Source organism: Brugia malayi (genome assembly GCF_000002995.4).
Source record: "Brugia malayi strain FR3 genome assembly, contig: Bm_v4_Chr3_scaffold_001, whole genome shotgun sequence".
Classification (NCBI taxonomy): domain Eukaryota; kingdom Metazoa; phylum Nematoda; class Chromadorea; order Rhabditida; family Onchocercidae; genus Brugia; species Brugia malayi.
Genome location: NW_025062477.1, coordinates 10,053,877 through 10,081,793, shown reverse-complemented (window position 1 = coordinate 10,081,793; position 27,917 = coordinate 10,053,877). Strand labels below are relative to the sequence as shown.

The window sequence follows — 27,917 nt, the reverse complement described above, 5'->3', positions numbered from 1 at the left end:
GTCTCAAGTAATATATAAAAAAGTGATTTCTCTAACATTTCAAGAAAAATGAAGAAAAACTAACTGCCTGAACTCAAATCACGTCCGCTTCCATCACAAATAATCGGCACTACTAATAAGTTCTCAATAGCCCGTATGTAGGAAATGAATTTTTGATTATAAGCAAAAGTGAAGTCTCTCAAATTGCATTGCCATTTTGCGCAATAAAGGGTAATTTCACGAAAATTATTTTTTAAGGAAATGCAGCAGAAACACGGGTATCTGCTACAAAAATTCTGGGAATGAAGAGATGATGAATTTCTAAGAATAAAAATTTGAACTTCATTCCCAGAAATAGAAGTACAAACTTTACCCGGATGTACGTTTTATAAAAAAGAATGGGAACCAACGGAAAAGCACAAGTAAGAATCGCATCGCTTACATTAATTTCGTGTTCCGTCTAACTTCATTCTACTATCGTTTAAGTTGTATCCTTCTGTAAAGATATACGATATGAACCACTAACACAAGTATCACCGATGCGCAAAATGAAACACCTAGGACTGCTGATGTCATACTGATACAGTCACCTTGCGGCCTTTGCAGTCGACGAATCTGTGCGGCTATTCGAGGGTTATTGGGTGAAACGCCGAAATCTGAATTATATATTATTATGAGAGGAAAGGCGGAAGAATTTAACTTTAAACTTTAAAAATGAGAGGAGGACATCTACCTAGCTGAGTGTCCAGTACGTCGAGCTGTTGGGAACGGACGTCTACTTCAGCCATACGGTCAGTTAAGTTCAAGGCTAGCGGTAGATCCGGCAATGCTCGTCGTCTTACTGCTTTTTTTTGATTGCTCAAGTCTCGACATCGTGGCTTCTGAACATCATAAAACATATATTCATTTCCCTAACAAACAAGAGAACACAAAATAGTTAAGAGGTGGGAATAGAATTTAAGAAAAAGGATTAAGTGAACAATGTTGTCCATTTAATTGATTTTTTAAACAAAGTTTGAGAAGTTTAGAGATGGTAGGAATCCTACAATATAAGATGGGTATGAGCATATAAACTTATGATTCTAAGAGCTTTGCAAAAAACCAAATTTGTTGCTTACACTCTGTAAAACAAATAATTTTTTCGTACTATTCGAATATAACTTACTGGACACTCGCCATCCCGAATATCCAATCTGACTGAGCACTGGAAGTTCACTACCACTTTATCTGCAAATTTGAAAGCATGTGCTTCTTTTTGCGCTTCTAATTCATTCGGGCCATATTCTAGATTATCCAACAGGTATCGATCGATTGCGCATCTAAAACGAAATTTGATTATGGCAAATATCGCAGATGCAGTCTAGCAAAATGAAATTATTTCTTTAATTTCTCTACTCCTATTAAATTACCATAATATTTATAGAGCTATTTTCAAAATAACTATAACTCCTATCTGTACATCTGTTATTTTAATTCCGACGTCATAGACTTATGAAATGCTTTTTACACAAAAATTTTAAAGCAAAATGTTGAAGTGGAGGACGCAAAACTTACCCATCTTCATTGAGAATAACAAATTGCGTGCCAGATCCATCTTCAACAAAGCATGAATGAACTGTCATACACCATAGGTCTGAGATTTGAATTTGTGGTAGCAATAGAAATTTAACTTTGATTGAAATGAATATAATAAGAAAGCTAGATTTAAATTAAAAGGCGAGACGCGGATTGTTCTATTAGTAATTTCGGAAGCAAAAAAAAAAATGACGAATTTGAAGTTTGAGAGTGTTGAAAATATTGCCAATCGTATGAAATATGCGAACGAGTTGATCCGTAGAATCATTTCTTTTTATCTATTTCTTTGTTTTCTCTGTTTAGCTTAATTGGATAATTAATTATCGTGTATTGTTAGCATATCAGTTAGGTATTGATTGTTTTTGAACAAAAACAATCAATACCTAACCTTTACCGTGGATTCCTTATTGAAGTTGAATCTTCCCGAAATAATATCATTCTTATCCTATCAGCACATAAGCTGTTGCTAATTAATTTACGTGCTCAGAAAATATCTTACTCGTAGAAGTGGAATCACATTTCCATTTATGAAGCAATTTGCTGCCAACAGAAACTACCGACAATGGTTCCATGGAAATCGGATCCACTACTTCGTAATGACATCGTGGCATTTCTGCCAGTTCTGTGAACGGTTCCAACGATTTCATTGATACTGTCAATGGATATGTTACCGTTTTATCTGCTTCCATGTAGAAACAGCTAATTTCATAGCCCTAAAAGTGAAATGCTTGATGATATTTATGTCGAGCAGTCTATTCCACTAATAGACAATATTTTTGTTTCATAATTTGCCAGAACACAAAGTAATTTCGAACAATAAATGGTGAAACTGAATTTAAAACAAATTTTGTTCCTCAGAAAAATAAAATAGTGAGGTCTTCGATTAACCAAGAAATTTATAGTACCAGTCTATTTTATTCCATTTGCAAATTTTTAAAATCAAATGAATAATGAACTAACCCTATCAACTTTCGTGATAAATTCTTCATGAAATGAGATCATCACTTTCACATTTGCAAACATACCTGGTGGATTGGTCTGCAATCGGTGAAATTTACCTTAGAAAAGAAATAAGAATTTAGACTAAAACATTATTTTGTTTTTGAAGACAGTTAATTGTTTGCGCAAAATGTTCTCACTTTTTGGATCTTTGCATTTTATTTTTTTCATTTGCCGTTTTAAAAGGAACGAAGTAGTGGTTAGCACTGAAAAATTATTCTCTTATGAAAGATCATTCTCTTTCTTTGACATTGGTATTACTCAACTTGTATATATCTACAAAAATCATCGGACATTTACTATTCTCATACAGTTCGTGCAAATGAATTTATTATTAATTAACTCGACTAAAGCAGTTGTTAAAAAGAAATCTTTTTTTTGTTAGATGACGAAAAATGTGTTCTCATTACCGCTTCTGTTTTATTATGATATCATAGCGATAAATGAGTACAATAACACCTATGGCTGCTCAATTAAAAAAATCAAAAAAAAAAAAAAACTGGCTTTCTGAACAATCAATGGAAAACGTTAATTATGTCTTCGCCTTTGTTAAAGATAATTTAACAAAATTTATAAGATCCTTGCTCCTAATGCTTTTAATAATTACATACTGGTTTTTCTGGTATCTGTCAACCTAAAAAATATCAGCATCGATAGAGTTATTCATATAGATAGAGAATAAGTGATTAATAAAACAACTCAAGTAACTACTTCCAGATCATCCAGCTCAATTTCAGTTATGCATCACATAAAACTCAATGAAATAATTGTTATTTCATTGACAACTAAATAAGAATTGTATTGAAGGTTATATAGTTAGCTCTGATTGTTTGTCTAATTTTCCGTTTGTCTCAGAAATTTAGTTTTTATGAGATTTTTTGAATAGATAAATTATGTATTCGCTCTTGTTAAAAATAATTTCCTATTTTTCCTGCTTTAACCGTTTCTTTGTTCATCAATCTTTCATTTTCTTTGGCCAAAAACTTCGGTCATGATTTGACAGTGTTATACAATTATTAGCTTTTCAATATTCTTCAATCACTTTCTATAATTTCTCTTTTGATTATTTTTTATCATTTATCAACGCTCAGTACACATTCATGTTTCAAATTTCGAAGTTTTCCTTTTTTTTTTTTTGAATTACCCTACATGCAATCGAAACTGCAGTTTAAGTAAGCCCATCAATAAGAAAACACTGCGATAACTTCAAACCATTATTTAGTAAAATAGGCGTAAACAAACGCTGAAATTTTCATTCAATAGCTGTCATACACTATCGAATTTCTGGGCAAATTTTGGCAAATCTGAATATAAAAGCAAACAGGAAAACTTGTCTATCTCTTATTTGAAAGTTAAAATTATAAAACACGAAAAGTAGAAGCAATTAGTTATTGTATTGAATAGAAGCTGACATGCCAGTTTATTCAATTCCAATTGCCTTAAAATTAAAACTTTTTCAATCTGGCATAAATTCTCAATCAATTTTAGTTTTCGTGATTACAAGACATTTTGTTTGTTTCGCTGTTTTTTACAGAAACTAACAAAATTCATTCGTCAGCGGTATGTCAGCAAGTTCATCTTTATCCATGTCACATGCCATGAAAATGTCTTCGTAAATGAGGTCTTCGAAATAAAATTTCATGAAAAATAAACAAGTTGTATCAACGAAGGCTGTTGTTTGCCATATCGTGTCAATGCTGCCTCTACAGACTTCGTTTCTGCTTACATAGTTCAACAAAAAAAAAAAAATATTAGCAAGAGTGATTCTAACTTCCAAAAATTAGATGACTGTGCTTACTTAGTAAAAAAAAGTTTTTTAAAAAAAACTTTCTCATTTATTTGAATTCATCGAATTGTTAATGTATGGATTCTTCGAATCACTCATGCCAACTATGTTTTTTGGATATACACAGATCTCAGAATATGGTATTATGGTGCGGTGAAGAGTCATTAAGTTGAATAGTAAGACTGAAAGAAATCAAATGAATGTAATACAATTCATAATAATAAATGATAGTATTTTAGAACTGACATTCACTGATTCTAATATTTGTATATGGGACACTGTGATTATTCATACGTAAGACTAATTCAAAGACACTTGATAGTATTTTTTGAAATTACTGCAGAAAATAACATTTTATTGTGCTAAAGTAAGGTTTTTTAATTCAAAGTGTAACAAATCTGAATAGAAAAATTTGAGATTAAAAAAATCCAAAATGCCAAATAAACAATTAATTTTGGCAGTTTGCTCTAGTTGGCTTAATTTCTAATTCAGTTCAATTGCATAAATTTTATCTACAATTTCAATCAATTGAAGTGAAACAATAAAGCCAAAACACTTCGAAATTTAAAAAGTGAAACGCATAAAGTAGTCATAAAACTCGAAGTGTAGGCCATAATTTAATTACTTTCCAAGCAGTCAGTTAATGAAAATTTGGTTCTCTCAATTTCAAAAAAAATTTGAAATTAGGTATTTCCCAACTCTACGCGAATTAATTAAGTGAACAATGCAAGATGCACTCCATAATTGCCTACCAAGTGTGTGCTATTTTCACTTCTTAAACAGCGATTAGTAACAGTAGAATGATAAAAAGATAAAGGTAAATATGTAATTGTCTTAATATGTTAATTGAATTGAAAAGGCTATAAACATTACTTACTTTTATTAGTCCCATTATGGGCTATTTTTATCTATGGATTTGATCAGTGAAGAAATTATGATTGTTTTTCCTACGCCATATACCTGTTTCTAATTGTGAGAGGTAAGGCGATCGCAGATATTGCACTGACCATTTATTATTTTTTATCGTTTGTTCAAAACAACCTGTCTCTCCTCGTCCCCTTTTTCATAAAAAGAAAAAAAAATACAAAATCCAACACTTTCTAATAACCAATCTATAATCATAAGTTTGTAACAACCAATCTTGATTTCCTGTAATAAAAAATACTATAATGGTGACTTGAAGTTTGATGGCTCTTTGAAAACTTTTAACTTCCATAAAAAATTTTTATCCTCCAACAGTTGAATAATCCCTCTCACCTTATTTCTATCTCCGTTATGGGAACAAAAAGATGACTGATGGAAAGGTAAAATAAAACACAAATTAACCCAGTCACTACATTTTCAAAAGTGCTATAAATGATTCATCAAACTCGATCAACGCTTTTAATTGCTGTAGGGTTACAGTTTCGAAAAACTTTCACCTACATTTAGAAAATAGAAGGTTTGGGTCACTGATAGTACAACCCGACAGTGATACATGTTTTGACTTGAAAAAATGAGACAAAGAAAAATGAGTTAAACATACTAGATTTGTCCCGAACCTGGAACTTTTTTTTGCTTGACTAGAGAGTGGTAGCTTCCTAGACTACATTACATCATTATCGAGGTTAAAGTTCGACCTCTACGTATAGATGCACCTAATCACTTCATCTTACTTCGATTCATTAACAATGAGTGGTAAAAGCCGATTACAAATTTCTTCATAATATCAGTACTACGCCTTTAATTTAGAAAAGTGAAAGAACAGAAATCAATTGCAAAAGAAGGTGCAAAGGTCACTGATAGTATAAATTAGACATGTTTAAAATAGTTGTGACCATTGTGTCTTTTCATGCTAATGTCGTTGAATACAGAGCAAGTCTGAAAGGTATGTGTAAATGTGATCACGCAATGATAAATGAACTAACGGATCTCGTAATAGAGACACCACACTGATCCTTCCGCACCGTGATTGATGTTGTCTGGCGTCCAGTATCGCGTGATACACAGCGCTCGTCGTTTGAATGTCCTACTACGTAAATTCGACCCTGGAACACGCTTTCCGTCAGAAACACCACTTCAATCGTATCTTCGCCACATTCCACCTCCGCCTTCCCTAAAAATTATTGCTTGCCTTGTTGAATTTTTGAAAAAAAAGATGTGATAAAAAAAAAAAAATCGACACTTTTCAAATTAGATAAATTCTAACGCAAGCAAAATTTCAGTTCAGTTTTCACAAAAAGAATAATTAGAAAATTGACTATCAAAAAAATAAAGTTGGATACGAGATCATAGCACATTCAATTAGTGCATTGACACATCAAATGAAAAAGGACGGTAATGTTCATCGTTACAATCAACCCAATTTTGACTCAGATTTATTTTCAGGACTGAAGACTATAATTTCTTAATAAATTTTGATTTGGCTAGATTTGAACAAACTGCGCTCATAAAAGTGCTCATAAAAGATATTGTCATTACAATTCCAACTATCAAAACCTGTTCTCTTTCCAATGTTCAAAACAACTCAATATGAAACGGAGTTTTTCTTAAAAAGGAAAAAGATTTTAACTTTATGGTAGAGTGAGCGATCCAACGATCTGAAAATTACCTAAATCATAACCGTTCAGATATTCAAAAGTGGCATAATCGATTAACCTTAAATCAAACAATTCACCACTTCAATTTTTTATGCTACTCTGAATTTCCTTTGGACTATGTTATCTTTTTTAGAATCACACATACAGTATTGCAGAAACATAATACAGAGATTCAGTTTCACAGCATAAAACATTTTACTTTCAAATTTATAATTTTAAAACTTCGTTGTTCTTAAAATATCTTGATAAATCAAGATAAATCAAGATATTTAAGTCAAGATATATTTAAGATAAAGAAAGTTCATTGTGTTGATTCCATTCTATACCTCGCGTTTTTTGTTTAATAATCTTTTCATTAGTTAATTGATTTTCTTAAACTTAATTTGGACACGCGAAAATTTTGATGCATTGAGATAGTAGGGTGCTAATAATATGTCGAGTGAGCTGTTGCTTGGTTAGCAAGGTCAAGACTCTTAACCCTTTTTGACTGCTAAATTAATGAACTCTTTCACTACAGGTAATATGTCCTTCATTTTAATGTGTAGAATGATTGGTCATTGCTATATTGGCGAAAGGGGATGCACTGAATTACAAGCGCATTCATGCTTAAAAATAATTGATTACTTGCCAATCAAAACACTGATTGTTTGTCACTAAAAGTAAGGTCTAAATGATATAATAGGAAATCTTTCACGATTAAGCCAATCAGTATTCTATTCTTATCGAAATAAAATCATTGCACTGTTTTTTGTGCTGTTCATGATAAGGTGTCAAATAAGTGAAACAGTTTTGTGATTAAATTTCGATTATAGAAGTAGTAAGCAGCTTTAAGACCAATTCTCCATGACATATTATCTGTTTAACTTTTAGACTCTAAATTTTTTTAAAAAAAAACCAAGTATAACGGTGGAAAAGTTTTGCTCATAAAGCACTTCCGAAGCCAGAAGTTTATTTTCAGCTATAAGAATGTGGAAAAGCTGATTGTTTAATTGCAAACATTGCAGTGGACACAACTGAAAGTGAAACTTCTTATAGGACAGTTTTTAAAATGGATATAACATGTTTCGATAAGTGTGGTGACAGTGGAGAATGTCTTGGACTATTAGATGCTATAGAATTTAATGCGACACGAAAGTAACAACTGCTGAAGAATGCGCTTCTGTGCCAATTTAGAACCTTTTAACAAGTTAACAAAGCAATTTTCGTTTGTTCGAAAAGATAAATAGCATTGGTGACACATGGATGTGGACAACATTCCTCGCGGATAGAAATTTGCAGGATGGCTGCTCAAATTTTGATATGATAAAAGTGAGAGTAAGAATTACCGATTTGTGAATTTGGTATAGGAATGGAATGGACCAGTTGGCTGTGCATGATAGCTTGGATCAGAAGCAGTAACGGTATCGATAGAGTGGCCACAGTGGAAGCAACACGTTGGGTCATCATTTGAGCACCTTACTGACGCATATTCGTTTTGTTGCCAGCCTCTTGTAGTGCGACGATGTTCCGTTTCTGATCTCTTTCAGCCCCTTCCATGTCCACATTCGACCAGTGTCCTGGTCAGTCGCGATGCTGATGGTCATCCATCAAGCAAGCAGCAATACTCTCTTCTCTCACAACACATTCATTCCCTTAGGCGTCCGCAAGTTAAGAAGCTATCAGTAAAATCACCGTCTTACAATTTCATCTTTCCACCTCTTCTTTTCAACCTTTTCTCTTTATCCTCCCGAATCTTTTCTCATTCTTTTTTCAACCCGCTATATGATTATCCCGGATCTTAGTAGCATCTGCATCTGCATCTACAGCAACACAGCAGCACAGCAGCAGCAGCAATAACAACAACAGCAACAGCGATGGCACAGGAACTTCGCTTTTTTAAATCAATTCGATGTAAGGATGCTGAGAGAATGCTACCATCGACAATGTCACCTTTCCCTTTCACCTCTGTCACTAATCAGGTATCGCAGTATCGTCCCTTTGCTTCCTTCATTTCATTCCCGATAAATGATCACCACTGCTTGCCGATAAGTGCTCCCTCTGTTCCGCGATAACAGTAGTAGTAGCAGTGGAATGAAGGTGGACAACTGCTGAAAAGAAAACAATACTAATAGTTATTGTGGAGTTACCCCGGATCTTCTTGTCATGTAAGAGCAATGAATGCCGAACATACGATGATATAATCTACTGATCGAACAGCTCAATAACTGGTTCCTTCCGCATACTTCATTAAGCTAACTATAATGCCATCAGAAGCAATTGTAGTCACTTCCTAAGCCGAAGCCAAATTTTCATACGTCAATCTGCTTCCGAACTACTTTCAACTTTTACTAAAACCCTCCTTTACAACACATAACTGGAAATCTGTTCGATCAAATCGTCGTCTTTGATGCTATGCATAAAGAAAGAATGAGCTATTGTCAAGAAAAGGTAACATCTCACTAAAACTATGGATTATATCTTTTCTGGTCGAACAACCAGAAAAATCAAAACTGATCATTGCGCAGCAATGCAAAAACGATCATTGTGATTGCATCATTCAAAATTTTTTCTTTTCTCTATAGAAAGAGATTTTTGTTAAATTTTCACTTCGATATTTCAGTTAAAATAAATGTCGAAAAATTAAGGGAAATATGTATACAATTTAAAGTATGTAAATATAATATTATAAATATATTATTGTCTTATTCTCCGAAATTTCACTTGAAATTCCTAAAATGCAGTGAAAATATTTCATTTCTACTTAATAAGAAGAATGAGATGCGAGCATCTTTTTTCACTCTCACATAAATTCGAACTCTGATGCTATTGTAAGTTTGTGATTGAGCTTTTTTAAATGCTTTTTTTGATGTGCAACAATTATGCAGTGATAAATACAAAAATGAACAATTTCAATGATTTCAGCAAAGTTTAGTGTACATTTCGGACTATTCATTTCTGTGAAACGAAATAAACTTCGCTCAACAATTTGATTCATGCAGGAAGGTTATTATGCAAGAAATGCATTTTATCTCATTACAAGATCAGAGTGATAGGGAGATTATTCATAATTGTTGCACACTTCAAAGAAAAATTTATTTTATCTACTTAAGACTCACCCATTGAAAAGGAAGAAATTCCAAGCTTTTTCTCTCTGTAAATCTGAAATTTCTCTTGACAACAGTTCTGTTTTCCCCAGAAACAATAATGATAACTTCTGCTATGAACAAATTCATTGACTCTCTCTCTACATCTTCCCCTCTCTTTTTTTTAAAAGATTAAAAAAAAGTAAAAAAAAATATTCGTCAAATTTATGATTACGGTTTCTTAAAAAAGATTTTTAACTTAAACTTACTCATTTAAAATTTATTTGCATCAATCACTTGTATGTTTCCGACAGTTGTAGCAATAACCAGGCAATGAACAAATTGAAATTTCAGATTTTAACAGTCTCGTATAACTAGACTGGCAGGAAATCTTAGAAAGTAATCTTCCGGGATAGTTTTCGGCTTTTCCACTACTTTTTATTCTTACAACTAAATATTTTCAGTTCAACATTGATTGTTTGTCGAAGTGCTGTCATATACTTTTAGGAAGAAATTGGGTAAAATCTTGAGAAAGCAAAAGAATGTTATAATTAGATAATCTTTCATCAATACCAGGGAAAAATATATAGCTGAATGATAGCACTATGAAATACTGTGATAAGCTATTTGCGTTTTCTAACTTCTGTTTGCTTACATTTAAACCTTCTATAATTTGGATCATTAGATTAGTGGAAGACAAAGTATTGCATTCACCGAGAAGTATCAGTGTTACATTCCACAAGTACTAGCCGAAGTTGTCTGTAAAAAAATGCCTAAATTTTGGAAGAAACATCCATCAGCTGACCTTCTTTTTTGCAATGGTTGAAATTTTAAAATTAAATTGCAATAAAATTAATAGTTAGTTGCACAAGACGAAGTAGTAAATGTTCTACGCACTAATAGTTCTTTTCAATTCATAGAATAAAAAATAAAGATTTCTGATCTAACAAAATAAATATCTTGCGAATTCCTGTCTGCATAATCTTTATCACATCTTATCAAAATCTTCGACTGGAATTAATGTTATAACCATTCAGAAAAATTGATTACATGAGTTTGTTTACCAATTTTAGATTTCTTTAAGATTAATTGCATTCGATCAGAATCAGGCATCTATCTTTCTAGCTATTATCATAAGAAGCATTTCGTATTGAAAGTAATAAACAAAATTATTTCAGCCACGAATGAAATGCTCCATTTTGATTTCAACTTTTTATTGTAAGATATGTGATGTGATAATTGAGCAATAATTTTTTCAAAACTCAAAAAAAAAAAAAAACAAAACAAAACAAATAAATTCAAATAAAATTGAAATGGCTTCATTATTGAATTATTTCATGAGTGCATTTATAACTTTACAGAGATCGATGTTCGGTTTGTCCACTTGATGCTAATCTTCACGCTCATTCCACAAAAACCTATATTTCACCGCTTCACTGGTTTTAACTATTTTAAAAAAAAAACAGAAATTTGTTAATTGATTTCAAGCAACCCACTTTTTAATTTGATTTTATTCGAATTTCGTTTGAAGAAATAATGCCAGTTAGAAAACCAAACTTTGAATAAGTGGATGATTCCATGAAGAACAAACATTCTCAATGTAATCTTTCACAAGCAACCATCCATGTTTGTCATTTATCAGGTCGCTACTACTTCAACTGTGTGTGAAATCTCATTGTTTCTGGAATCCATCAATATCGATGAAAGGAAAAGTGTACTGCTGCTAAAAGAAATGCTCAGCAATGCTGTTGCGGTAGTAAACAAATTAGGACATACATATGATAAAAGTGCATAAATGTTGCATTGGAGAAATATGAAAAGTTGTGAAAAGCGCAATGAATGGTGTAACTATGAGAATCATCTCGAATATGACCGATGAATGACGACAAAGAGAGATGACAGATGATAGATATGTTAAACATAAATTGGTTTCATTTGGCCCCAGAAGTATTTTACCTTTTGATCGCAAAAGCGTCTCTATGCGTATTTTAATGCTGCGAATTTATAATTTTGTATTTTTTTTACATTTTCATGTCTTTGTCTAACTTTTCCATTTTCCATAATACTAAATGTAATTTGCCACGTTTCAAATCAATATTTGTATAGCAATTTCTTAACTTTAACTTTTTTGACCTTCTACTTTAAATATTTCATATCAGAAATTCAGGTAATCTCTAAAAGAATACTTATTATTATAGGTATATGGGTTTGCGTTTAAAGAAAGATTATAAATGAAGTTCAGTTTGATTAGTAGCTTTTGTATTATCATGAAAAAAAAAATTATGACGAATCAATTTTGATGAAAAGTCATTTGCAGTCGGTCGTCATAGGTGCGCTAAAATTCAGTGAAAGTTGACTGGCATAAACGACAGTTTTTTTCTACAAAAGATTCACAATCAAGATATGTAGTTCTACTTTATTGAATAGCGCAGTTGACTGATTTAGAAACAATTCTTTAAGCTCTAATCTTTACCAAAAGTCACGAATATTTACCATTTTATAAAATACATGAATGAATGCAGAATGTATAAATAAGCTAATTCATCTTCTATTCATGTCGTGACGACTGGTCATGCTGAACTCAGTTTATTGATGACCTTAGCTCATTTCTTGAATGCTTTTCTCATCTCGAAAGTAATAAGACTGCAACTGATACCGCTGATATGCTTAGGCCAACAATAGTGAAATACATTCAACTCACCAATAAACCACTATTTAAAATCTAAATTATAGACACTATGGAAAATATTAACAACTGCATCAGAAAAAATAAGGATGCATGTCAAAACAATATGAAGAGTGGTGAAACAGAGGTAAATATCGTTGTAGTATATGGAACTTTTCAGATGGCGCGGGAATAAGCTCAAAAATAAACAAGTGCATTAAATTGGAAAAACAAGATAAGGGCATAAATCGTAAAGTAAATACAGGGTAAGAAATCAAAACAAAACTAATGTCTATTTACATGAAATTTAGAAAAACTTCGACAGGGAAAGTTTTAGCTAATTGTTAATCATTCGTGGCTAATTTTCGATTATAATTAACTTGTAAAGGAACATAAGAGCTAGCACCATTATAACAATAAAAGATTAAAAGCTAATGTCATTTATATAAAATAATCATGAGGTGCGACACGACTGATCTCGGGTTATCTTCGATTTTGGTGATTCTACAGAAGATTTACTCTTGACTAAAGCCTTTGCAGCTTCTGCTAACACATTTTCTTTTTCCATTAATTTCTGTATCTCCTTTCTTTCTTCTACTGCTTCTTCCATTACTACGTTATCAACATTAATATCCAGTTTTGCTGTAAATCGATTATTTTAATATTTCATAGACTTGCAAAACTTTAAAATAGAAGTTTAAATAAAAGTGCATAAAATTCAAATTTACACGATATGAAGTCCATAATATTGATTTACAAAAAGAAAAAAGAATTTAATAATGTTCGTAACACCATTATTAAATTATATTCATAAAGTAACACCTAATAAAAAAAAAAATCATATAACCAACATTTGAAACGACTTTCTGTTACATCCTCTATTTTTGCATTTGGCAAATTCACTCCTGATGAAGTTTCGTGAGCTGAAAGATGAATTCCAGGAAGAATTGCTGGTGGTTCAATATAGCCCATTCTCCGGTTTACAGCTTCTTCATCTTCGCCATGCTAGATAATTAGACATTACAGTGACAAAACAAAGAAAATACCGAAGGTGAGAACAGTTTGAAAAGAAATAGGAATGATTACAGAAACAGTTCGGACAAAAGTGAGATTTACTGTTCACTATGCATTTAGATTTGAATAATATCCATATTCACAAAATATTTTCAAATAGCATAATGCTAGCTCACGAAGCGTTTATTGCCATCTAAATTTCGAAATGATAGTCTTTAAAGTTTAAACTACCAGCATTCTGAGTAATGCTGAAGATTATAAAAGTCAAGTGAAACTATTTCTCAGTGATACTTCCGGCGTAGAAAAGCAAAAAGAAATGAGCAAGGTAGAAGCTAAAAATAGAAGTTTCCATTTTCTTATTGATAAAACAAACCATTTTAGCTTGAAGCTTGGCATTTACACGCAACAGTTCAAATATCTGCTCTTTAAGGTCGCCGACTTCTTCATCCGCATCATCGCACGCTTTTCCTAATCGTTCATTTTCTTTTTGCAAAAGGTTTAATCTGTGTTCTAGCTCTTGAACTTCTTTCTCTTGTACAGTTATTTTTCTCATCTACAAAAAATTTTCAAAGAAATCCGGTATTTCTAGTGTTGTCTGACAGTGTGACAGAAAACATGGTACAGTTGTGATATATTGCTTTACCTCTGTCCTAATTGTTGTGGAGCAACCTAATAGCGTAAGACAGATAAAAATGAAACTACCAAATTCCATATCCCGACCGAATAGTCAAAGTGGATTGGAGTGAGTGCTTGAAATTACCATTGTAATACCTACAATTTTTTTCTGAATAACTTTTATATTCCTTGTACGGATTTATATCCCAAGGTATTACCTCTTTTAAATCTATGTTTTCTTTTTCCAATATCAAAATCGTACTCCTGAGTGCTGCATTTTCATTTTCCAGTTTATCTTTTTCCCTTGTCAAATTTTCAGTAACATCAATTACTGGAGCAAAATTTTCACTTCCGAAATCCAAATTTTTATACAAAGCTGTGTTTTGAGACCTTATATCTTCCTCAACTTTCTGCAAATGCTGGACCGACCTTTGTAGACCCTAAAATCGACAAAGCTTGACTTCAAAGAAACAAAAAGGAGCACTCGTATCAAAATTAACAGGGATAATATTTTAACATTATTTGAGAGTTTTGAAATTATATGAAACAATCAAAAAATCCTGAAAGAAACAAACCTGCATTATTTCTTCACCATGTTCGCATATTTGCTTGAAAGTATCTGCTTCTTTTTCACTATGTCCCAACTGTTTAGCTTCTCGACCTTGAAAGCTATCCAGCAATACATTTAAGTTTTTAAAGTCTTTCTCTACAGACTCATGTAGTATTTTTATTTTATTACTCATTTCTTGCATTTCTGCTTGAAATGAAGTTACAATAAAATATTGTTTTTTCAGACAAGAGTGCATCTCATCCGAATCCTTCGACCACTTATCATTCAATTTCTGAAATTCGATATATAAACAATATCATGATGAATGTACTAATACAATAAAACTATATTTGATATCCAAATTTACTTCCTGAAGGTCTTCTATATGACGTAGCATTTTTAACATAGCACCATTTCGATTTTCTTCAGATTTTGTTTTAGTAAACTCTGTCACAGAATACAGCGTATCTGCCCATTTGTTTTGGAAACCCTAAAATATCAAAACTATACAAGGCTTTAAAGGCCTATAAAGAACAAAAATTCTAAGATTAGAAAAGCGGCAGCAAACAAGACCAACCTGCAATAAACTTGAGAAACAATTCTTGTTTTCAGAAAACTGAGTTAGCATCAATTCTTGCAAACTATCAAGCTTTGATTTCTCATTTGTAAATAACATCTCCCATTTGTTTTTTTCTTCTACCACTTTTTCCATCATCACCTCTAACTAAAAATTTTGGATTCAAATAAAAATTGGAGTGATTTTTCTTTCTTTGCTTCTATATATATTATAACGTACCTGCTTGAACTCATTTCTAGCCAATTTTCCATGTTGAGCTACTGTTTCGACCAATGTCTCAAACTGAGGAATATCTTGACAAATAATGTTTACAGTTTTTTCAAAATAGGTAACAGAAATTTCTACATCGTCTGCATCCCATTTATTAGCGAATATGTTGCTTTTCACATCACTCTTAATTTTCTCCAGTAGTGATGTCACCTTTTCCAACAAAAATGATTTCTGCCTTATGGTTTCATCATTTTTTGTACGAACAGCCTCATCAATTTTATTCCCAAGTTCTGCAACTTTAGCTTCCAACAGAGATATAATTGAGACGTGCTTGTTTTCATCTGATATCATCCCATCGTTGTTCTCATTTTCCAAATCTTGAAGTTTTAAGGAGAGCTGACTTTTTTCCTCTACAATCTTTTGCAGTTTGCTTTCAAGTTCCTCTATCCTTTGTTGAGCTTCCCGATGCAAAGAATGTGCTGTATCGAGCTGCTGTTGCATAATTTCAATCTGAACTTCCATTTGATTTTCCTTAACACACGATGTGAAATCTTTATAAAATTAAGACTACAGAGAAAATTCTACGGTGTGAGGCATCTTCAAAAGTTTGAAAATTGGGACAAATCAAAAAAAAAAAAATCACTATAATAATTACCTCAACTAAAGATGTATTAAATTCAACGTCAGCTTGCGAAGTGTTTTTCTTGGTCGACTGCTTTGGCTTCCCTTGCTTCAACTCATCTATCAAATGTTCTGCTTCGTACAACTATAAAAATATTTAATAGTTCGTTAGTTCGCAATTTTATGCTCTATAATGAAACATGCGTTTTTTCGAAATATAAAATCCTACACAATAATTGCTTTAAATCACTTCTGTGAAATTAAAAAAAAATATGCCACAAAGTTTCTACCTTTCTCCGCAGTATATCTATTTCTCCTAACTTCTTTTTTATTTCATCCTTGAAAAAAAATCTATAATCTTCAGAATCCTTTTCAGCAATTTCCTTTTGTCTGCTTAACTGATCCTGTAAAAAAGGAAAAAAAAAATCGTGATTTCGACAATTTCAATTCGCAGTAATTCTGAAAAACAAATATTTAAAGGAACTGATTCTTACATTTGAGTGAGTTAAATCCTTTAACTTCGATGACAGTGTTATAATTTCTGCCTCTTTCCCTCTCAGTAAATTTTCCAGCTCGGCAACAAAAGTCATATTCCCTTCTGCAGCCAAACCCCCAATAGTAGCTGTTAATGCTGCAAACTTATCCGAAAGAAGTCCTAGTTCGATGCGCATAGCATAACAATTCTCGCAGAACATCGATGTTTCACAATAGGCTTCATTAATAAGAAACGAATAATTTTGTGCTCGTTCTTCAGCATAGCTCGCCAACTCTCGCGGTGAAGATAGGTTATCCAAATTCAAATTTCTAGTTGCAAAAACTCTATTTTTGCGTGCCGACAGTGTAAGATTTTCTAGCTTATCTGGATATGCCATTCTTTCATCTACTTGTGTTGTGAGACACTTCGGTATCACTGAAGAAATAATCTCCGCATTTTCAACTTGCAAAACTGGAGAACGTGTTGCTTCAGTAAATTGGGCTTCGATAACATTGTTCATATCTATGGTCTCACATAAAATTGCAGAGCAAGAATTGGTTTCAGTCGTTCTGGCAGAAGGTTTTGAACCTGGTACAGATAGATCAGTTTTGACAGAATATATAGAATTGTTCCCTACAACTTTTTCTTGAGAAGCACGTGTAGAAACACTGATGTTCAGCTCTTCGGTATCATCATTCTTCCCAACTCCAGCAACATCCTAAATATGACAGCTATCAAAATATTATAAAACTCTTGAAGACTGAAACTACAGAAGAAAATTAACGAAAATTCATGTGAAGTTTTATAATTAATCCTACAGAAAGTAATTTAAACTTACTTCAACAACATTCAACAGTTCAGCTTTTGATTCCAGTAAACTAGTAGAATACATCGAAGTGGATTTCAAATATGTTTTTATTGCTGACTTCATTTCGTTAGACATTCCAGGGCTCTTGAACACATTTACAACAAAAATATTATTGCATGAAAAGCTACATAACGATAAATCAAAATGAATACTTTAAATATTGCTTTCCCTTCTAAAATGGTGATCGAATTTTTATGCAGATGAAATTTAGAAATGATGCTTAACAAAAAAAAAAAAATGTGAAAAACGAAAAAAATAAGAAAAATTAAAAATTGAAGAAAGAAAAATGGAATTTGGGCTGCAAATAACTGGGTAGGTGACAAAACTTCTAAATCTAAAACATAAAATGTAACGACATCTCTGACCAATGCAGCAGCCACCGACGATGATGTCACATCGGTAATGTTTACGACGTCATCGCATTCTGATGCAATGCTTCGTTCACCCATTGCTTCTTTCTAAATGCTCATTTCTAGTTATGATATGAAAATCTCGAAATAAAGTAATTTACTACATGATCTAAGCATATTTTTGGATCGCAATAAATCGCTGCGATGGAAAATGAAAACAGAGAGAAAGCATCAATAAGAAACCAAGCAATGAAACTGACTTTTGACAACGCTCGAAAGAGCAAGGAAAAAAGTGAAAAAAAACTGAACCGTAGTTTCCTCGAACTGCAAGGTGTCTTCTACCAATGATTGTTCAATATTCGGATCTGGATTTATTACTGTTGGAACTCTGTCTTTCTATAATATATACTTAAATTAGCATCAAATTTCAATGTAAATAAAAAAACTGAAGCATGATCTCATTAATTTGTGGCAAACCTCGACAGAATACAGTTCGAGAAGAGTGGCATCAATATTGGGGTCAATTTGATTGATATATGCAAGCTTTCGTTCCAAGGGAGTTCCCGACAAACGAGACTGTAAGAGTGGCAAGTAAATAGCAACAAAATAAAAAAATTTACCGAATGAAGAGATTGTCTTCCAATAAAAGTGTAGTTTATCCTCAAAGAATAGTAGAATTTAAGGTACTAATATACGTGCTAAACGTACAATTTTTCTTTTCTGATTATATGTTATTCCATATCTTAACAAAAATGAAATGAACAAACTAATTTTGTGGTCTGCGGGCGAACAGATGGAGACAACACTGCTAGCGGACTATTAGCGCTCTGCCTCTTCTAAAACAATGGCAAAAACCAAGTTATATTCTTTTGTTGCATTTGTTTATTCAGATTTATTGATACTAATTCATTAGCCGTGTTGGCTATTATTCGATAAAGAATAAATCAATGGAAGTAATAAACTTTGTTCCATATCCTTTTTAAATTTTCCTAAATTATATTACGTAGAGATCGATAAAGAAAAAATGAGCAGAAATTCAAAATTCAAACTGTTCAAGCAAACAAGCTTAGAAAAACTCGGTTTTTTATAATCGAATTAACCAACAACAGATATTTTACTATACTCTTCACTGATCAGACTGTATAAAGATAATAACTTTCTATCCATAACTTAAAAGTTAACTTACAGTATGCTTTTTCCTGTTATCCTCCAGATCACTAGATAACGACATTTTGCTGTAAACCAACTGAAATTAAATTACTGATGGAAGAATATTCCAAGTATCAGGAAAAACAGAATCATGTATCAGATTAATTCAAACTAGTTTTTTTTTATTTGAATTCATTGATTAAATTTACAGATATGTTATCAATTGAGAAATAATGATTTTGAATGTAAGCAACTTATTATAACCGTCTTAAAAATAGGTAATCTTAATAAAAACCATCTAGATCGCTCGACAGTAAATTACAGAAGAGTTCAGCAAACCCGATTGCTCAATCTCAGAGTTAAGCAATTCGTGTCTTTCGACTTCTCCCGGGATTCAGGAGGACTATGAGAATGGGAAGGTATGAAAATCTCCCAGGATTGAGAATGAGAATGTTCTAATTCATCTAAAATCTTTCAGCAGCAAGCTAAAATACTGCTGAGAGATAAGGACACTAATAAAGGTGTTAAGAATGTATTCTGAACGACCAGACGACAGCTGTAAAGCTCATCAGATTCCATCTGCATTTCCCTATCGAGAGTTTCGCCTCTAGGAAGAAATGAAGTCCCAGACTTTCCAAGAGACTTGTGTCACAATGTCACCCTATCCGAGAGGTCATGATGAAATCCTCACCTACTTCAGATACCAAATGACCGCCCATTCTTTAAACATGTTTAAAATCAAACTTGTCCCGCTAAAAAGTGCTTTTCAAGTTGTCTGCCCGCTTTCACCCTCTTCTTTCTTCGTGCTCATTCAGAGCAATTACTCTCTCTTCCTGTTTCTCCAAAAGCAAACCATCTTTTCTGGCAACTTTTCTCAAAGTCGCTCACTTAATGCCAAGCGCTAACGGCATTAGCCAGTTGACAGCAATTGATGGAGGATGTGTTGTCCACGTGATGGCGTCATGCCGTACTGCTCATTTAATGTTGTACTAATTAATTGTATCGTATCATCTGTAAACGAGGTTGTCTCGTAATGTTAGCGTATTTAGATATATACTTTGCTTTCAAGAATACTATTGCAATGAAGTTGTTGGAAAACGTAGAGCTTGAACAGCTGTCATACACATTTGGAGAGCATGCAAAAGATTGTTGTATTGATGTGAGGTTTGTTATTAAGATATTTATGAGAGGCTGACAAAGGAGGTCAGTCTTTCCATTTTCAAAAGCAGTCCCCTTCGTAGTGTGCTTAATAGTTCGTTTTAGCATATAATTGTTGTCAAATAATAATAGCAACAAAGATATTAACGATTAATACTGATAATAGCAGTAATTGTAGTAATGTTAATAATAATAATGATAATAATGACAATAATAATAATAGTAATAGCAAATAACAATAGTGGTGACAGTTATTAGGGTAATGATAGTAGTAATAATAAGTAACTGTAATACAGCAGTTATGCTTTATTTTTATTTTTACTTGATTTTGATAAGTCTTGTGTTGATGTAATTGTATATGCATCGTTACTGAATAATAGAATACCGACAAACAGAATTAATACCTCATCATTGCTTTGACATTCGAAGGAAAACTTGAATTTTAAAGCATGTACTTTTTACGATCGTAATAGTTTATTTTGGTAGACTGGAAGCGTATTCCTGCAAAATGATAACATCTGACAAGAAACAGTGGAAGAAAAGTCAGCAAAATAGCAGTAATGCACCTCAACCACTCTCACCACCAGAGAAATTACCGTGGTTTCCATCGAATTCATCATGGACGCAAAATCCACGGTTACGCCATTTTTCAGAACCCGGTTGTTCCAGTTTGAATATTAGTATTGAAGAAGTAAGTTATTATGATTTATAGTTCTCCGCATCAGTTATTACGTTCTAATTTCTTCTGACTTCACAAAGAGGCTACCACTTTATTCGTCTTCATTTTATTAGTAGAACTTCAGAATGGCTTGGTATATGCAGATGCAATTTCCTCTCGAACTCTTTTTGAATTGAGATCGGTTATGAACGCATCATTTCAAGATTATGATTTCTCTTCTACAAAGAGCGAAGCATTTTCTCTCATTCCTAATTTTGAAGTTAGTTTTCATGCAGTTGCTTCTGAAATCATGGTTTGCCTAGGAAATTACGGAAATGAAGTTCTAAAAGAGGTGGTATGTAATATGTTACCATTTTGTGTCGTCATTTCTTTTGCAGAGTAATTCATAATATCAGTTCTGTATGGAAGGAAGCCATTAGAGATTGTATATGCTAGAGATTATATACATTTTTTGATTAGCAGTTAGTAATTTTTTTCTCACTAATCTTGGTTAAAATTGTAAGTCCTTACCCTGAAAAGGCATAATCGTATATGGAGTCGTATTTACAGACGTTAGCCGGTTTGGTAGATTCAAAACTTTCTGCTACAGTGGCAAATTATTATGAGATTAAAAGAGTACTGTGGGAACGAGTCGATCAAATCATCAAAATTAGTGATTGTAAATTATACAGGTATTTCTTATGAAATATACGGTATAAAGTCATTGACGCCTTCTGGACGGTTTAAATGGAGTAGCTGGTATGGTAGACTTTTTCAGGTAACCATGAACAACTGCATCTAGATAGAGTAGTGTTAGAAGAAAACGTTAACTGTTTTGATAGCGAAAAATTTTTCTTTGTTTCCTAAATGTAGGGTTTTAATAAATTTCACAAATCTCTTTATGAAGAATGATCATTTTACTTTCCATCTTTCTATTATATTACCGAATATTAGAACCAATAAAAATCTAATAACGTTCTTACAGTTACCGAACAGGATATACCGGCGATCCGTACTGTGAAGACTTGGTAATGTGGTCATTTGCATACTTCTTCCATAATAAATCTCTAAAGCGCATTCTCTTCATGTCATGTCGTGCATTTCGAGCTGATACTGCTCAAAATCGGTCAGCCGAAGAGTTATGGGGTGTAGATGTATAATTTTGCGTCTGAATAATAGTCAGTAGGTGTCATATTTTGTAGCTTCCTAAATACTATTGTTACTTCTTTCGTTTTATGACTTCAATAATTTTGTGCTTCAAAAGCCTAATACTCGTATGAGGCGACATTATTTCTATTTTGTCAAACATAATTTTAGAAATAGTTCCTGTTTTATATACCTCTTATACTCTTGCTTTTCTCAACGCATTTAATTATTTTAGCTTATCAATTTTCATTGTGTGTATTTTTCTTTAGAAGTGGCGAATTCATTTTTTTAGTACTTTTTTCCACAAGGAGTAGGTGTTGTACATTGTTTTATTCTATGTCAGTTTTTCAGTTCACCTTTACTTGATATCTGTAAAGTACTGTAAATATTAACGATTACCATCTTATTCTGCAGTTATTGACGATGTATTTTTTATCTATTTTGCATAGCCACGTTTGATATACAGATTATTTTCTATTCTTATTATTATGGATGCTTATTCGTTTCTTTTTGCATATAAATATTTCTTGCTAGAGATCAGTTTGGATTTTGAGGTTGGACCTTTTATTTTGATTTGAAACTATTTTAAAGAGAATTGAAGTGATTTAGCTTAAATTGATCACTATTTTTAGAGTTATCAGGCCATGTGACATGATAGATAATATTTCAAAGCACTTAAGATTTCATGTATAATCGCAAGTAGTGCAAATAAGTAGATTTTCATTTTCCGATTTGTCAAATGGCGGATGCACCAATAACAGCAGCAGTTAAATATGAATATCTTGACCATACGGCAGACGTTCAGTTGCATGGTTGGGGTGACACTTTGGAAGAAGCGATGGAGCAGACATTGATCTCTATGTATGGCTATATGACTGAGATTTCAATGGTGTCTGCGGAGTACTCCTTTGATTTGTTTGCCAGTGGTATCGATATGGTCTCATTAATGGCTCGATTATTGGATGAAGCACTATTTGCTTTCTCAACAGAGCCGTTCTTCATTGGTAGAGTTGCAAAGGTGATTAAACTCGATCGTGAAAAGTTCGAAGTGCAGATGCGGTGCTGGGGTGAATCGTTCGATCTCAGTAGGCATCCACAGGGAACTGAAATTAAAGCAGTCACTTATTCTAATATGCAGGTTAACGAATCTTTGGATAAGACTGATATTTATGTTATTGTAGACATATGATTCCTGGAGTACTCTTTGATTTTTAATGAAATTGTACAAGGCCCACACCCGGAAGGCGAGTGGTATTACCTCATTCATTATGTTTTTCATTAATTGAATTATTATTTCACGGTTTGGGAGCTAAAGGATGCAAATTATTTGCACACTGATTTTATCTTATTATATCCAAATGTTAACATCATTCGTGACTTATCAAATTTTCTAACCATTAGTTTTAGTTTTAATTTGATGATTGCTCCATTTTTTCATTAATCTTGAATTAGGTGGAGCGTTTACATCTTAATTTGCTTAGTTGCTGATACTCGCGATAATCATTTGGGAATCTATTTTATTGTTTTGTGTGGGTGCGCTTATCGTGTTAATGCGTCTTCACGTCATCTCCTGTTGCGCTATCCATTTATTTCACACATATAACTTTAATAAAGTTTCAGGGAAGATGAATATTGAGAAACGTGTTTTCAAGCGTAAGATTAAGAAACTTCAGAATGCAGTAAAGCCAAAAATGTCAAAAATTGGTGAAAGTGAAATAGCGACAGAGGAAGGAATGGTTAATTTTTCTTTTTCAACTTCAGCAACTGTCTTATTTCACTTGTTTACAATTTTGTAAATTACTTATTTTTGTTATGTTTTCCGTTAGCAGTTAATTTTGCGCTTAAACCGGAAAGACAAATCTTGTAAAGGTTGGCTAGGTTTCTCTTAAGTTTAGTACCATATAGCTTTTAGCTGTGTTCATATGGATGAAATAGAAACCCATTTTATTCACATGAATTTGTTCTTCCTCACCCTTCACTCACTTTTCAATTCGTAGTCAAGCTGGTACCGTTATGATTTGTATCTTAGTTTGTGCTATTTTTTCTGCTTTAATTTTCGATTTGTTATTCCATTCCATTTACGTTTGTGTACGATAAAAAATTCTAATTATTAAAGTGTAAAATATTTTCCTCAGTCTCAGTTCATGTATATAGTTCTGAAAATTTACCAAGTGCAAATATTGTTATTTCCAGGAAAAATTACAACCTGTTGGATATTCGGAAGCTGAGCTTAGTTCACCTTCTGACGTTGTTTCACATCTATCATCGACCACATTTGCATCACTTGAAAACATTTTATCGGAATCCACTTTACTCGCAATTACTGAAATGGGTTTTACTAAAATGACTGAAATACAAGCAAAATGTATTGAACCTTTACTACAGGTAATGTCACAAATCTAAGATGTCATTTGGTTCACTGCACTGTTTCAGTTGGCAAATAGTTGTGTTTCTGCTGATTTACATCACATTTTTTTCACAGAAAATCATAAATTTCTATGCTCCTCGTTATTTCTATGTGGAGGACGCATTAGTGACCACTTAGTATCATAATAGAACAGTAATTAAGATCATTTGGGTGTAAAGAACTACCTTAGTTTCAATATGTTTTCTAGATCTAATTTACTGGAAAGGTATTTTCAGGGCCGTGATGTGATAGCATCAGCCAAAACTGGAAGTGGTAAAACATTGGCATTTCTTATTCCAGCTGTTGAGTTGCTTATAAAACTTGAGTGGAAAGCACGTAATGGCACAGGAGTAATTGTTATCTCTCCAACACGGTTGTTTTAATTTACTATAAACAGATATTTGTAAAGTGTACTTCAGTCATAATGAATTTATGTAACTGATGGTTATTAGTATTCATTGGTAACCCGAAATTTATGTATAACATCAAAGTTTCTTTCTGCAGTTAAGTGATGGTTTTATTTTTTAAGTAATGAACTTGTACATTCAAGGGAACTGTCCATGCAAACGTATGGAGTTTTGAGTGAAATTCTGGCGAAGCATCCGACTTTAACCCATGGTTTGATCATGGGTGGTGCCAATCGGCAGGCAGAAGCACAAAAATTGGCCAGAGGTGTTAGTTTCCTTGTTGCTACACCTGGTCGTTTGCTCGATCATTTACAGGTAATATAATTACCCGACGATACTTATAAGAAGATTTTGTTATTTTGATATTGCCTTGGGGTTTAATTTAATTGGGTATAAAGTTTTTTAGTGTCGTTCAGCTGTCTAATTTTCTTATTATATATTTTATCATTATATAATTTTTTCATATGATGTAGAAATATTATTTCATATGCAGAATACAGATGGCTTCATGGTAAAGAACTTGAAATGTTTGATTATTGATGAAGCAGATCGCATATTGGATATTGGTTTTGAAATCGAGATGCAGCAGATACTACGAGTGTTACCAAAAAAACGTCAAACTATGTTTTTCTCAGCTACACAAACACCGAAAGTCAGCATTACTTTATTGTTCCGTAAACGTTTATTTTATGTCTGTCCCTGTAGAATTTTTTTCAGGCAATCTTCAACTTTCCAGCTTTTGACCAGATTCGAACTATTTCAAGTTCAATAATTGTTCTCATTAATTACTATAAGTAAATTTAGGTTGACGAGCTCGTCAAAGCCGCACTTCATACAGATCCTGTAAAAGTAGGTATCAATAAAATAAATCCAAAAAATGGAAGTGAATTAGCAACAGTTTCTGGTCTACAACAGGTTTTTTTTAATACATTTTAGAAAATAGAATATTTCTGATGCATAACAGGCTATCATATTAAGGTTTTAAAATATTTTGTTTTTATAATACCAAGATTAAGTACAAAGAGTGTTGTTTGAAATGACGCCTTTATGCTACAAGAGATATGAAGTTTTTTGCAGGGTTATGTTGTTTGCCCATCAGAAAAGCGATTTTTACTCCTTTTTACATTTTTGAAAAAGAATCGAGATAAGAAAGTAATGGTATTTTTTTCGTCGTGTAATTCAGTGAAGTACCATCACGAATTGCTAAATTATATCGACATCTCTGTGCAGTGTATACATGTAATTCATTTTGGTATTTACTTATTACTTTGGATAAAACAAAAAGGCTTTCTCTACAAAAGAAAAAATCTTCAAAGATCACTAATTATTATTTTGATCATATTTATAAATTAAGAATTTGTAGCATTCACAAATAACGCTTTTCTTATAGGGTAAGCAGAAACAGCAGAAACGAACATGCACATTCTTTTCATTTTGCCAAGCGAAATCAGGCATTTTGCTTTGCACAGATGTTGCTGCGCGTGGTCTCGACATACCGCAGGTTGATTGGATTGTACAGTATGATCCACCAGATGAACCACGAGAATACATACATCGGTTCATCCTTTAAATTCCATGCATATTTCTACATGAAGAATTAAAAATACCAGAAAAGTTGTACATCTTATCATTCTTCCTCGATTTCTTCGAATTTAAATGATTCAACCTGAAAGAAAGCAAATCGATTATTTGGTATTTCCGTATTTAGTCAGCTATCTAATTCCACGTCTAATTTCTAAGTATTCAATAACGACGTATTTTTCGATAACGAGTTCAAAATTTTCGGTAGTACCAGTCATACTTGCTTTTCAGTGTTGGGCGCACAGCACGTGGTATTACTGGTACCGGTCATGCATTATTAATATTGCGTCCTGAAGAGCTTGGCTTTCTTCGTTATTTGAAACATGCTAAAGTTCTGCTTAATGAGTATGAATTTTCATGGAGTAAAATTGCGAATATACAAATGCAGCTAGAAAAACTTATTGAACACAATTATTATTTGAATAAATCGGCCAAGGTTAACATATGGCATATTGTCTTGTTAATTCGATAAACAGAAACTTCAGTTCAAATTATTTTTAACTGCATTATTCATCACATAATTTTTACAGGACAAAGACAATAGCTTTTGCAAGTATTTTAGCTCAAGTTCACATTTTCAGGAAGCTTATAAATGCTACATAAGAGCATACGATTCACACTCCTTAAAAAATATATTTGACGTTAACACATTGGATCTTATTGCCGTCTCAAAATCATTTGGTTTTTCCACTCCTCCCTTCGTCGATCTGCCAATATCAAATAAACCAAAGGTATTCCCACTTATCACATTTTTTGTTGAATTAGATCGTTACCATCAGTGATCTTTTTGATCATTATCTGCGAGAGAAACTTTGCAGCGTGCATCTAAAAAACGTTGAGCAGTTGTGGCTGTTTGTTTTAAAACAGATGATTTTGCTTTGTGCAAATCACTTCCAAACTCAGTCATAACTGAGTTTAGGTCTAAGTCATAACTGTAAAGTGCTATGAATGTATGCAATTCAGCGCTAAAGAGGGAAATGTATTTTTCGTTATTGAATATTTCTGAAGAACGAATCCTCTTTTCTTTAAATATTAGTGATTTTAATGTAACTTAAAATTATTAAAAAAATTTAGGTACTTGTAAGATCGAAGTTAAGCGGAGCAGGTTACAGAAAAAAGCCGAAGGCATTTAAGCAGTTGCGTAAGCGATGAGCTTTGATCGAAGAAATCTAACTAAAAATCGTGAAATTGTTATTTCTGACTTACTGATTTGTTTATATGTTGTCATTGAAAGGAAATGCTTGTTGGTCGATTTTCATTAAAGCATACTAACCGAAATTTTTTGAGACTCTTTTCTAGTTTCAATGGACTAATGAAATTTTTAGATCCATTATTGAATAACCACATGTAAATTTTTGATTTTCATCTACAATTTCACTGCAAAAAAACCTTAAATCTAGTACTATGTAAAGCAACAAATAGCCTATAGAAGGATCCTGGAGTTAAGGTAGGATTCCCCAAGCAAAATCAACAACTGGCATAATGA

General features: G+C 32.6%; 5 protein-coding genes across 6 annotated transcripts; 3 read left to right on the top strand and 2 right to left on the bottom strand.

The window, feature by feature from the left end:
* Positions 1-59: 59 nt before the first annotated feature.
* Positions 60-8,361, bottom strand: Bma-cutl-14 (cuticlin 1 precursor, putative; the record flags this gene model as incomplete). The annotated part of the gene is made up of 9 exons (XM_001895899.2): positions 60-177; positions 506-635; positions 713-860; positions 1,145-1,298; positions 1,534-1,612; positions 2,054-2,267; positions 2,515-2,592; positions 6,247-6,434; positions 8,244-8,361. The coding sequence occupies 9 exons, from the start codon at positions 8,359-8,361 to the stop codon at positions 60-62; spliced, it is 1,227 nt and encodes a 408-aa protein (XP_001895934.2).
* A 4,738-nt stretch (positions 8,362-13,099) lies between these two features.
* Bm12974 (Uncharacterized protein) lies at positions 13,100-19,156 on the bottom strand (the record flags this gene model as incomplete). Its single annotated transcript, XM_043080729.1, has 17 exons — positions 13,100-13,287; positions 13,497-13,650; positions 14,033-14,212; positions 14,493-14,714; positions 14,850-15,116; positions 15,192-15,314; positions 15,402-15,548; positions 15,621-16,121; positions 16,267-16,377; positions 16,523-16,636; positions 16,727-17,425; positions 17,546-17,659; positions 17,941-18,033; positions 18,235-18,321; positions 18,403-18,501; positions 18,693-18,761; positions 19,112-19,156. 17 exons carry the CDS (start codon positions 19,154-19,156, stop codon positions 13,100-13,102), a joined length of 3,213 nt encoding a protein of 1,070 aa, XP_042936663.1.
* A 999-nt stretch (positions 19,157-20,155) lies between these two features.
* Bma-mafr-1 (zgc:63803, putative) lies at positions 20,156-22,050 on the top strand (the record flags this gene model as incomplete). Its single annotated transcript, XM_043080728.1, has 5 exons — positions 20,156-20,238; positions 20,719-20,923; positions 21,036-21,170; positions 21,461-21,582; positions 21,876-22,050. 5 exons carry the CDS (start codon positions 20,156-20,158, stop codon positions 22,048-22,050), a joined length of 720 nt encoding a protein of 239 aa, XP_042936662.1.
* Positions 22,051-22,775: 725 nt separating this feature from the next.
* Bma-arch-1 (conserved hypothetical protein,hypothetical protein) lies at positions 22,776-23,225 on the top strand (the record flags this gene model as incomplete). The annotated part of the gene is made up of 1 exon (XM_001895902.1): positions 22,776-23,225. One exon carries the CDS (start codon positions 22,776-22,778, stop codon positions 23,223-23,225), a length of 450 nt encoding a protein of 149 aa, XP_001895937.1.
* Positions 23,226-23,661: 436 nt separating this feature from the next.
* On the top strand, positions 23,662-27,583 carry Bm1838 (the record flags this gene model as incomplete). Of its 2 annotated transcripts, XM_001895903.2 has the most annotated exons (11): positions 23,662-23,772; positions 24,230-24,421; positions 24,680-24,816; positions 24,994-25,165; positions 25,344-25,502; positions 25,655-25,765; positions 25,928-26,089; positions 26,241-26,407; positions 26,663-26,867; positions 27,013-27,162; positions 27,506-27,583. In XM_001895903.2, the coding sequence occupies 11 exons, from the start codon at positions 23,662-23,664 to the stop codon at positions 27,581-27,583; spliced, it is 1,644 nt and encodes a 547-aa protein (XP_001895938.2). The 2 variants fall into 2 exon arrangements, with proteins under 2 accessions (XP_001895938.2, XP_042936661.1); XM_043080727.1 differs by lacking the exon at positions 23,662-23,772 and having other exon boundaries at positions 24,365-24,421.
* Between the last annotated feature and the right edge of the window lie 334 nt (positions 27,584-27,917).